We start from the raw sequence: 11,822 nt of genomic DNA on the forward strand, positions 1-11,822 counted from the left end.
TTGCGTATATACATGACGGTAGCCGTGGAGAAGGGGTCGTGGTTTGGCGCAGTAAGGGGGGAATCGATATCGTGTGTGCTATCTCGTTCACGTTTCCAGGTTGATTTGCTTGCCGAACCTGCCATACAGCTCGACCTTGAGCTGCGTCATTTCTTCGCGGATGGAGTCGAGTTTTTCTTCCAGGGCGGCCGTCTCTTCGTCTATTCGCGTCGTTGCGGTGCCGAGCATTTCCTGTGCCTGTTCGAGAGAGAGATGGAAGAAGGCGTCGCCGATTTTGTATCTGTTGGGCATCACACCACCACCATAACCGTTAGCCATTACTAGCTTCTTCCGTATATATATATCGCGGCGTAAGGAAGAGGGGAGAGACAAAAGCGCACGGTATCTTTTCGTCTTCGTCGGCGAGTTCGAGTTCGGTCGAGATGTCGTCCAGCTCTTCCTTTTCTTTCTGTGTGTGTGCGCGCGCGTGTCAGCTTGTATGGCCCCGCGGCTTTTGTATGGCAGGAAGCGTACGCTCTTGAGCTGTAGTTCCTCCTTGAGGGCGATTTCGCGCTGGTGAAGGCGGCTGAATCTGTTGATCTTGTCCTGGTCTTCTCGGCGGACTTCGACGCCGTCTCCCTCCTCGTCTTCTTTCGAGAGCTAAAAGGAGCTTTGTGAGCTGGTTGCACGTGTGTGGTCTCTAGGGGTTTTGTCGGACATACCATTCGGCGCTGCACTAATGAGGCCATGGTTGGCTGTGATATCGAGACTGAGCTCGATCTGTTCTCCTGGCTATACAAGGAGCTTCTGCTCTTCTATCAAGAGCAGCGAAACTTGGGGTCCGAGGGAATGGTGGGGTATGAAACTATGGTGGGGTCACAGTGCAGTATTACCTTGTTGTCGTATACGCACTGTAAGTCAGTCACCGAGACAAGACGACCACTAACAAATTCGTGAGACGCGCTGGCAAAGACAACAGATATGACAACTGCATGCTCACCATAACAAGGCATCTCGAAAGCGACACCATACAGCCACCATGGTGGCAGGCAAGAAGCCTTACCCCAAGGCCACGCTGAAGAAGATTGTCAAGGCGCATTCGGGCATGAACGTTCGGAAAAACACCGACATTACGGTATGGCCCTGAGCGACGACGCGTTTCTCTGTGGAAAGGAAAGAGAAAGCGAAGCCGATGGCAGTGCTGACTCTAATTGCAAGATCTATCTCAATTATGTCTTGTTTATGAATAGGTGTGTTTTTTCCATGGCGCATTCGGTGGCTGCAAGGGGCATTGCTTGAACGTGCAGATGTTGACGATTTTTTCCGCAGATTGATCAAGGAGGCGGCTATACATGCAAAGCAGTCGGGGGAACGAGGGTTGACCGCCAGGAGTGTGCGAAAGGCGACTCGAGTATGGCGTCCCAAACTCTCACCCTTGAGTGATCCGTATACGTGCTAATGTGTATTCATAGGATGCCTTGGCCAAGTTCAAGGGCTGAACTTTGACTAAAATGTTATTCGGAAAGGAGCAAGGACGAGGCTCTTCGCTTGAGCTATTAGGCTGTGGAAAGCTTGGCTGCACTGCGCCGCATGCTACAGTACTGCTGCTCGGCCAGGGAAAACGTACTTTTCGGAGAGGATGAACGCCATGGCGATGCTAAAGGGACTGCTGCTTGCGCTGCGATCCATGGCGTGCTCGATCTTGAGGCTGCTGGCTGTTTGAGATCCCTGCTGCGACTCTTTGATACGCAAATGGGGCATGATCTCATTAGAGGACGGAAGGGAATTCTCAGCAGGGCTGAATTGTTCTATAATATGCCCACTACGTGTATATACATACTCATTACACTCTCAAGAATAGAGGTTGAAACCAAAAAGATGAGCAGGCGTCTGCAAGTTAAACGGATGGCGCAAACGGGATTGACGACGTCAGGCTCGATCGCACTACGTATGCATCTGGCTAATAAGGCGCCGAGTTGATGCCTCACATCCCGCCTTGTTTACTTGGTTGGCCCGGCAGTTGGAGGCCACGTGAGGGGGCAATTGAGCGAGAGCACGTCAACAAAGAACATCTCCACCTCCGTTTGGTGCCTTTGTTTGTGCGATCAATGGGCAATTGAGTGCCATTGTCAAAGAATTCGCAGTTTGAACAGTAATCTGCAGCATTTAGCAGTGTCGACACCCCTGAAAAGCCGAGAATTGCAGCCCGAGAGCCCTTCTGTTTGGTTCTAGAAGCCAAGCCCCCCCAGCAGACACAGTGACAGCTGCCGGCTTGCAACAGGGGGTGGGCCTCTAATTGACTTCACTACGCCTTCAGCCTCCAACGCCAGGTTGGTACCTTAAAAGTCCAGCTAAAAAAACGACAACCCGACACAAACAAAGCCTCCTCCACACCTGAACAACCCCCCTCAAAGAACATCACTTCTCCCCGTCTCCCCGACTCTGCACGTCTCTGCACTCTGCACTCCTCCCTGTCATCGTTACCGCGTCTCTCAATCCCGTCTCCTAGGACTCGAACGCTTCTTCTCTGCACCCCGTGTTCGCATCATCATACCCCCCCCCGTTTCCCAGCCTTGCGCGCACCCACGTTCGCTGGACACCCTCCCACGACAATCTACACCTTGCTGAGGTTGCGAGCAGCTCTTTGCCATCGTCTCTGCACCCTCTCCTGACCATGGCTGCTTCGGCTACCCAACCCGTCTCCAAGTCGGCCAAGAAGAAGGCCGCAAAGGCCCAGGTCCGCACCGAGTCCCCGACTCCCAGCGCCGAGTCTGGCCCCGCCGACAAGGCAGCTGAGGCTCAGGACGAGACCTTCGAGAGCCCCTACATCAAGGAGCTGCAGAAGTAAGACACCGCGTGGGCCGTCCCCCTTGCCACGAATGCGGCTGCTGACAAGAGAAACACAGGAACATCCGCAACACGGCCAAGAAGCTGGTAAGGTCCCCACTTGCGTCATACCCTGGCTCCGAACCGGTCGAGCATCTCGAAGCTGACATTCCATCTTCTCTAGGCCAACGCCTCCAAGACGGATTCCCTGCTCAGCCAGCACGCTGGCAAGTCTCTCGATGAGCTCGTCGCCGAGAAGATCCTCAACAATGACCAGAGAGCCCAAATTCTGAAGAAGCCTGCCCTCCAGGCTGCGCTGGCCCAGTACGAGGAGCAGCTCGCTCAGTTCCAGAAAGTCCACGAGCAGTACCAGGCGCGGGCGGCGGCCGACAAGGCTGAATTCGCCAAGTCGCTCGAGAAGGCCAAGGAGGAGGCAGTCAATGAGCTCAAGGCTAGCGTTGAAAGCACCCTGAACGCCAACCTTCTGGTTCTGTCGCAGTTCCTGCGTCTGGCGGCCTACCGTCGAGAGGAAGCTCAGGATCCCGAGTCTGACGAGAGCCAGGCCATCGAGGGTGTCCTGCTTGCCATTTACTCTGGTGATGAGAATGCCGTCGCTGCCATGAAGAAGCTGATTGAGGGATCTGATGAGCAAATCTTCAGCGTCCCTGGAGAGCAGCTTCAAACAACTTGTATGTGCCATGGGCGTAAAGGAGGGGTCGTCTTGGACTTGTTGCTAACTTCGCATCACAACAGATGCCGCCGTCAAGACGCTGGCACAAACCTACAATGCGCCATCCTACACCGAAGGCACTGCCGCCACGACCGAGGGACAGCCCGCCGCCGAGGTTGTCTCTGATCCTACCATCGCGAACGAGGCCGCGACTGAGATCGCAGCTGGAGATGGCCCCCTCACCAACGGCCATGAGCATGTGGCAGCCGAACCTGCTTCCAACGGTCTCGCTAATACCGACGTTGCGGATGATGCAGCGAACGCAGTTGCTGAGAGCCACTGGGATACCAGCAACCACGACAACTCCATTTCGCAGGAGTGGGTTGACGTTCAGAAGCCTGTTGAGTCAACCGAGGGTAGTGCGGAACCTACTGCGGAGGTTTCTGCGGAGCCTCCTGCCGAGGCCAAGAAGCAATCGTGGGCTGACGACCACCCCGACCCTGTCACCGAGGTACGTGTCTCGTAACGCCTTGTTTGTTTTGTATATTCACGCGAGCTCGGCTGACGCATCTCACCCTAGGGTCCATCTGCTCCATCTGCTCCTACCGATGCCAACGACGGATTCCACCAGGTCCAGCGCAACCGCGGCCGACAGGATCGCGAGGGCAGTGGAGGACGAGGACGTGGTCGAGGCGAGTATCGCGGCCGAGGCGGCTACCGTGGAGATGGCCGTGGCCGTGGCCGCGGTCGCGGAGGTGGTGATCGCGGCGACCGCGGCGGCGCCCCCTTCCGAGGACCTCGCCGCAACAACGAGTCGTAGAGCTCGCGCTCGCGGTTCGTGGGTAAGATCAGATCTCTTGCTTCTCTGCACACCCCCTTGGGAGGTGAATTGTAACATTACGACATGATGGCGTTACCTGGTTTCTCCGGCCACATCGGCGGAGCTGAGTTAGGGTGATTTTAGGCATTGCATTGGAGCTTGCCCAAGCTGGCAGGCTCTCGGGTTCATTCTGGCGGAAAGGGACGCGGTTGGGACGGCTTTTCTTTCAATAAGCACCTTTGTAAATCCCTCATGGCTCTTGGGACGTGCAGCATCTTTGAAGCAGGCTACTGGTATCCATAGGTGGTAGGAAAAAACTATATAAAGAGTTGCCTACGAGTGTTGCATGGATCTCGATCTCGCCGTTGGTGCTTCTGTGGAGTATCATACGAGCGTCTCCGACTTTCATGCACATTTCCATCGAGTGCTGTGCAGATGGGCAGAAGCAGGTGAACGAAGGATAAGCTACGTATACTTTCTACGAATCCTTAAATGAAACGAGTCCAGCTCTGTAGAGCCAAACAGTTCAGATGCCTGCAAAGTCGCAAATGTCTCGGAAGCAACTGTGTAAAACGCTTCACCAAGGTTCTTTCTCCATATCTTCCTGCATAGCAGCAACGTTTGGTCAATACTCTATGCGGGCAGCTGAGCATGATACTCGTCCTCCTGCGTGGTCTCAACTCGCCGGTATCAATGGTAGTTTGGCAAAGCAAGGCAGGATATATGGTTCGCTGCTGCGGGCAATTCCCAGCATGGGAGCTCATAGCAGGGAAAGTTGTTGTTAACCTCCGTTCCTGGTGTTAGTCAAAACTGTCGTGATTTAATGAGGAGACCGTGTTGTATTTTGAAGGGCGGATCAATAACCAACACTGGAGACCGTCTGGTCAAGCCCTGTGGCAGAGAAGTCGCCAATATCAATGACATCTTACATGTTCTGTGCCTCAAAAGGGACGAAAATGAGCCTTGAAAACGCCAATCATGAAAGCATCCTCAGAATAGCACTGGCATGGTGTGTCTTCAGCCCTTGGTGGCTGTGGACTTCCCACAAGTGCTGCGGCCAGCTGAGAGAGGGGCGTGTTTATAGGAACTGCTCATGTTGTTGAACATCAATAAGATGGCGGCTTCAATTCTCGTTGATGCTGAAGGCGCTGAGTGTTGTGTTTAAGTGTAGTTGGTTTGCAGGCGACTAAGTGAGAGGCTGAGGTCGAAGAGGAGGCAGTGGGCCGTCAATGCCATGTTATATGGCGTCGAAGTCTCCATCATCATCGTCATCGTAGAAACAGTCGTGCTGATAGGAGGCCCCGTTGTTCAAGCGGGAGCAGCCAACTATTATATAAGAGTTGCGCTGGAAGCCTGGTGGGAAGAAGAGAGCTGGGCTGGGGTATCGCCGAAAGAAGTTGGTGTGCAAGCCATGGCGTCTGGTGGGAGGGAGCAAGATGGCTTGCTGAAGCAGGGGTCTCCAGACCGCTTACCAGAGGCGGTTAGAGAGATGGAGGTGGATGCCTTAGGTAATAAGGCACGAAATTCTAGATGCCTCCATTCGATGCCAGTGCCGTCACTTAAACGTGGGGCAGCGCGTTAGTCCCAGACAGGAAGCAGTTATCTGCACGCCACCTGGCCTTATCCGCTATCAGTCTCGCAGTTGATCAAGGGACCAGCAACTTCTCGACTTGTCATCGTCGACTTGAAACTTGTCCTCTTCTCACGGGCAGCGCTTGAAAACCCGCTAGGGTGTTGCTTGAGGCCACATCTGCCGTGCGGCGCAATCTTACTTGGGCCTGCGAAGCTCCTGTTATAAAAATCCCAGCTGGACTTCTGCACCCCAGACCCCTCCTCTACAGTCCTGAGGGCTTGTATACCTGTTGGGCCTGGCTATCCGGGTCTCGCTGTCTCGACAGCGTTCTTCTTCAGAGTCGGATACCTGCGCTTATACTACCACGGCCATGAAATCACCAAGGAAATCACCGTTGCTGAAGCTCCTCGGAGCCGCGTTCCTTTTTTCCACCAATGTCCTCGCTATTTCAGCCGTTCTCGGAGTCGATCTGGGAACCGAGTACATCAAGGCGGCACTGGTGAAGCCCGGCATCCCGCTTGAAATTGTGCTCACCAAAGATTCTCGACGGAAAGAAACCTCGGCCGTCGCTTTCAAGCCTGCAAAGGGCACCTTGCCGGAGGGCCAGTACCCCGAACGGAGCTATGGCGCCGACGCAATGGCACTCGCCGCACGATTCCCCGGCGAAGTATACCCGAACTTGAAGCCTCTCCTTGGACTGCCGGTGGGGGATGCCATTGTTCAAGAATATGCGGCTAGGCATCCTGCGCTGAAACTACAGGCGCACCCCACACGGGGAACTGCTGCGTTCAAGACGGAGACGCTGTCTCCCGAAGAGGAGGCTTGGATGGTGGAGGAGCTGTTGGCTATGGAGCTTCAGAGCATCCAGAAGAATGCAGAGGTTACCGCTGGTGGCGACTCTTCGATCCGCTCAATCGTGCTCACCGTTCCCCCGTTTTACACTACCGAGGAGAAGCGAGCCCTGCAAATGGCAGCGGAGCTCGCCGGCTTCAAGGTTCTCAGCCTTGTTAGCGACGGACTGGCCGTGGGCCTCAACTATGCTACTAGCCGCCAATTCCCCAACATCAACGAGGGCGCCAAACCGGAATATCACTTGGTCTTTGACATGGGAGCGGGCTCTACGACTGCCACGGTTATGAGATTCCAAAGCCGTACCGTTAAGGACGTCGGCAAGTTCAACAAGACGGTTCAGGAGATCCAGGTTCTCGGCAGCGGCTGGGACCGAACCCTCGGCGGAGACTCTCTCAACTCGCTGATTGTCGACGACATGATTGCTCAGTTTGTGGAATCCAAGGGAGCTCAGAAGATTTCGGCAACCGCCGAGCAAGTTCAGTCTCATGGCCGCGCCATTGCGAAGCTGAGCAAAGAAGCCGAGCGTCTCCGACACGTCCTGAGCGCCAACCAGAACACCCAGACCAGCTTTGAAGGTCTGTACGAGGATGTCGACTTCAAGTACAAGATCTCTCGAGCCGACTTCGAGACTATGGCCAACGCTCATGTGGAGCGAGTTGGCGCTGCCATCAAAGACGCTCTGAAGGCAGCTAACCTCGAGATTGGCGACCTGACTTCCGTCATCCTTCACGGTGGTGCGACTCGTACTCCCTTTGTGCGAGAGGCCATTGAGAAGGCGCTTGGCTCCGGAGACAAGATTCGAACCAACGTCAACTCTGACGAGGCTGCCGTGTTTGGTGCTGCTTTCCGGGCTGCTGAGCTCAGCCCAAGCTTTCGCGTCAAGGAGATTAGGATCTCTGAGGGTGCCAACTACGCAGCGGGCATTACCTGGAAAGCCGCCAACGGCAAGGTCCACCGCCAACGACTCTGGACAGCCCCATCGCCCCTCGGCGGCCCGGCCAAGGAGGTCACCTTCACGGAGCAGGAGGACTTTACTGGTTCGTTCTACCAGCAAGTCGACGGCGAAGACAAGCCCGTCAAGTCGTTCTCGACCAAGAACCTGACTGCATCTGTTGCTGCTCTGAAAGAGAAGTATCCCACGTGTGCCGATACTGGCGTTCAGTTCAAGGCTGCCGCCAAGCTCCGTACCGAGAACGGCGAAGTTGCGATTGTCAAGGCCTTTGTCGAATGCGAGGCTGAAGTCGTTGAAAAAGAAGGCTTCGTCGACGGCGTGAAGAACCTCTTTGGCTTCGGGAAGAAAGATCAGAAGCCCCTCGCCGAAGGCGACAAGGACGATGCTGATGCGTCTACGGATTCCGAGGCCAAGACGGAGGAGGCCAGCTCTGCGACAACGTCATCTCCCACCAGCAGCACCAAGTCCGGGGATGCTACTCAATCCACGGATGCCGCAAAGGAGGAGGTCAAGAAGAAGCAGATGGTTTCTATCCCTGTTGAAGTCTCGCTGGAGAAGGCTGGAATCCCTCAGCTCACCAAGACTGAGTGGACCAAGGCCAAGGATCGACTGAAGGCTTTTGCCGCCTCCGACAAGGCCAGGCTGCAGCGCGAAGAGGCGTTGAACCAGCTCGAAGCATTCACCTACAAGGTCCGTGATCTTGTTGATAACGAAGCCTTCATCTCCGCGTCTACTGAGGCGGAGCGACAGACGCTTTCCGAAAAGGCTAGCGAAGCAAGTGACTGGCTCTATGAGGAGGGAGATGCGGCCACGAAAGACGACTTCGTTGCGAAGCTCAAGGCTCTGCAAGATCTCGTGGCACCGATTCAGAACCGTTTGGACGAGGCTGAGAAGCGGCCTGGTCTGATTACTGATTTGAGGAACATTCTCAACACCACCAACGTGTTTATTGACACTGTCCGTGGGCAGATTGCTGCGTATGACGAATGGAAAGCCACAGCCTCGGCCAAGTCGGCAGAATCGACCACCTCAAGTGCTGCCGCCGAAACGACGAGCAACGACTTTGAAGGACTCGAGGACGAGGACGATAGCTCCAAAGAGGCTGAGGACAAGCCCGTTCCTGAAGAGGTCGTGCCTCCGCTGCACAACTCTGAGGAAATTGACACACTTGAGGTTCTCTACAAGGAGACTCTGGAGTGGCTGAACACGCTCGAGCGCCAACAGGCAGACATTCCTCTCACCGAAGAGCCCATCCTCATCGTGAGCGAGCTGATTGCCAGGCGAGATGCGCTTGACAAGGCCAGCCTGGACCTCGCACTGAAGAGCTATACCAATTACCAGAAGAACAAGCCCAAGAAGCCCACCAAGAGCAAGAAGGCGAAGAAGCAGGACAAGACGAAGAGCGCCGACAAGGCCGGCCCCACGTTTGAGTTTCCCGAGGGAAGTCAGCCTCTCTCCAACGAGGAGCTGGAGGAGTTCATCAAGAAGTACATGAAGGAGGAGGAAGAGTCCCGCAGGCAGGCGGAGGGCGGACAGCCTGAAGGCCAACGGGCGGAAGAGAAGCCAGCGGAGGATACAGAGAAGCCGGGCCACGACGAGCTCTAAGGTGCGGGCAGGCTGAAGAGCGTTACTGATACATTATGTTTAAAGTATATACTTAGTCAATATGATACGAAAAAAGAGATCACCATTTTGCGACCTAGATAGATGGGCTTTGAAATTTGAAACTAAAATTGCATGTTTCAGGAGGGCTATTGGATACTGTGATGGTCAGTGGCTGCTTGTAATGACGGGCATGTTAAGGAGTAGCAACCATCGCTCCCACTGGGGAATCGTAGGACCAGACGAGAGCTCGTCCCAACGCATCTGTCAATCCGCCTCCCATAGCCATACTGGTATCAACTTATTTTCTTCGGGAAGCTGTATGTAAGGTGTTATTACCCGTTTATGCATAACCCAAAGATTGTGTTTTGAGTAGTATCCCGCTCGTGTTACTCAAGAACGGCAACGCCATGTTGTAAGGGGGAGAGAAGCCGTGTCGTGCAAGCCCTCACCTCTGTGAATGCTCGACCCCTAGGACCTCAAATGACAACGTCTTTTAGATTGTTGATATCAAGAAATACCCGAGATATACTATTGATCAAGTACCCAATATCTATTGAAGGTATGAGAGTAGGATGGATAGTCCAAGCAGAAAACAGGTGAGACTGAAGGACAGTTTGAGGCGCGGGTGCTCGTCCGGCACGCCAAACGGGCAGCTGCAGACGGGCAGTGAATCACACACAGACAACCTTCCCAGCTGGCAAGCCGTTTGGGCACTTCTCTCGAGTTTCATCGTGCATCAATCTGTACCACAAGGTTCCCCGAAATCTCATCCTTCTCTTCTTTCTTCTCCCCCTCTTCCCGTTTCTTTGACCCTCTCTGTTTTCTTCTGCAATTCTGTTCCCGCAAACAAAGTGCACATCACACTCACTCGCTACTCTACCTTGACGTCTTCTCACAAACTCCACTCCTTCTTCTTCTTCTTCTTTCTCTTCTTCCTCTTTGTTCCTCGTCAGGTGCAAAACGGGCTCGATACAAACAAGGGAAAACGCATTCAGCCATGTGGCACTGCTTCATCCTCCTCCTCCTGTGCACCTCCTCTCTGGCCAATGCCGTTCCCTTGTCAGATGCTGCTCTACAGTCTTCTTCTCAGCATGGGTTCTCGCTGGCTGTGAATCCAAAGAGCGATGCCTCGCGGAACTTTGTCCGCGATTGGGCTGCTGCCCGGCACAAATGGGGCAATGGAGTGCCCAAAGAAGGGGCGTCCATGTTTTCTTTGAGTGACAGCCGTGAGTCTGACTTGTTTGTGCTTGTTTTTTTTTTACTTTGCGTGAGATGGAGATGAAAAACAAAGCTGATATTGTTGGTGCAGCTGGGCGCGTTGATGTCGTACCTATGGGAAGCGACGACATCTATCTGGCTGATGTGCAGATTGGGAATCCTCCTCAGACGGTGAAATTGGCCCTGGATACAGGGTCTTCAGATCTGTAAGTCAAAGCTTCATGAGAGGAGCCAACTTAACTCCCAAGGCTGATCCAATTCATCAAGATGGCTTCAATCAACCGATACCGAATATCTGTACAATGTAAAAGGCCCATGGGCCCCTCTATATCGTCCCAACGAATCCACGACGTCTCATCTCGTTGAGGACGCCAAATGGTTTGTTTATTACAGTGAGTGCTGAGTTGAAGATTCTGTCTCAGACAGCATTGAGCAACCTTGCTAACCAGCTCATAAGTGGACGGCACCCACGCTGACGGCATTGTCTATCATGACACTGTCTGGCTGGGCGACTTCAAAGTCGAGAATGCAACTGTCCAGTCCGCGAAAGCAGTCACCAGCCGATTCGAACAAGACATCGAACTGAGCGGCATCCTGGGGCTGGCCAAGAGGCTGCCAAACACCGTTGAGCCTCCGGCCCCGTCCTTCCTCAGTCTGCTGCGGCAACAGCTCAAACATCAGGTATTCGGCGTTGACCTGAACAGAAACGCCTCGGGCGTCTTCACCTTTGGCTACCTCAACGAAAGCCGCGCCTCGGAGGAAATCGCCTGGGTCGATACGGACCCGGACAGCCCCCACTGGGACGTCGAGTTCAACCTGACCACCTGGGGCCCGCAGACTACGCCGTGGTACTCGCAGCCCTTCATGGCGACAATCGACACGGGCACCACGCTCATGTTTCTGCCCGACAACCTGGCCAGCGGATACTGGCTGACCGTCCCGGGCTCGAAAGTCGACAGGCAGCTGGCGGGCGCCTACTCGTTCCCCTGCGAGCTCGCCAAGGACCTGCCGGATCTGATGCTCAAGATCCCCGGCTCCGACCGCATCCTCACCATTCCCGGGCCGTATCTCAACTATGGGCCTTCCGAGCTGGATCCGTCGGCTTGCTGGGGAGGGATGCAGAGCGCCGACGGCCTAAAGGTGACTGTGCTGGGGGACATTATGCTCAAGGCGTTGTATTTGGCGTTTGATCTCGACAAGGGGAGAGTTGGTTTTGCCAAGAAGCATTTGCATGACGTCTATTGAGGAATATAGGAGTAATATGACTCCTCGTGGGCAAGAGTCGAGTACGACATGTCTGAAATTTTGATCCCCTTGATCATGCTGC

General features: G+C 54.4%; 5 protein-coding genes across 5 annotated transcripts; 4 read left to right on the top strand and 1 right to left on the bottom strand.

Moving 5' to 3' along the window:
• Positions 1-87: 87 nt before the first annotated feature.
• On the bottom strand, positions 88-728 carry BBK36DRAFT_1119627 (Prefoldin, subunit 4; the record flags this gene model as incomplete). The annotated part of the gene is made up of 4 exons (XM_024890611.1): positions 88-280; positions 381-448; positions 514-639; positions 702-728. The coding sequence occupies 4 exons, from the start codon at positions 726-728 to the stop codon at positions 88-90; spliced, it is 414 nt and encodes a 137-aa protein (XP_024749704.1).
• Positions 729-1,018: 290 nt separating this feature from the next.
• Positions 1,019-1,478, top strand: BBK36DRAFT_1119505 (hypothetical protein; the record flags this gene model as incomplete). Its single annotated transcript, XM_024890597.1, has 4 exons — positions 1,019-1,114; positions 1,198-1,229; positions 1,309-1,390; positions 1,452-1,478. 4 exons carry the CDS (start codon positions 1,019-1,021, stop codon positions 1,476-1,478), a joined length of 237 nt encoding a protein of 78 aa, XP_024749705.1.
• A 1,175-nt stretch (positions 1,479-2,653) lies between these two features.
• On the top strand, positions 2,654-4,001 carry BBK36DRAFT_1119590 (hypothetical protein; the record flags this gene model as incomplete). The annotated part of the gene is made up of 4 exons (XM_024890607.1): positions 2,654-2,823; positions 2,886-2,913; positions 2,990-3,494; positions 3,559-4,001. The coding sequence occupies 4 exons, from the start codon at positions 2,654-2,656 to the stop codon at positions 3,999-4,001; spliced, it is 1,146 nt and encodes a 381-aa protein (XP_024749706.1).
• Positions 4,002-5,916: 1,915 nt separating this feature from the next.
• On the top strand, positions 5,917-9,387 carry BBK36DRAFT_1135398 (ER-resident heat shock protein). The gene is given in 3 exon segments (XM_024892631.1): positions 5,917-6,065; positions 6,128-9,210; positions 9,223-9,387. 2 exon segments carry the CDS (start codon positions 6,239-6,241, stop codon positions 9,275-9,277), a joined length of 3,027 nt encoding a protein of 1,008 aa, XP_024749707.1. The 5' UTR covers positions 5,917-6,065; positions 6,128-6,238; the 3' UTR covers positions 9,278-9,387.
• An 887-nt stretch (positions 9,388-10,274) lies between these two features.
• BBK36DRAFT_53839 (acid protease) lies at positions 10,275-11,740 on the top strand (the record flags this gene model as incomplete). The annotated part of the gene is made up of 4 exons (XM_024898226.1): positions 10,275-10,503; positions 10,587-10,701; positions 10,763-10,887; positions 10,953-11,740. The coding sequence occupies 4 exons, from the start codon at positions 10,275-10,277 to the stop codon at positions 11,738-11,740; spliced, it is 1,257 nt and encodes a 418-aa protein (XP_024749708.1).
• Positions 11,741-11,822: the final 82 nt, after the last annotated feature.

Source organism: Trichoderma citrinoviride, assembly GCF_003025115.1.
Source record: "Trichoderma citrinoviride strain TUCIM 6016 unplaced genomic scaffold BBK36scaffold_7, whole genome shotgun sequence".
NCBI lineage: Eukaryota > Fungi > Ascomycota > Sordariomycetes > Hypocreales > Hypocreaceae > Trichoderma > Trichoderma citrinoviride.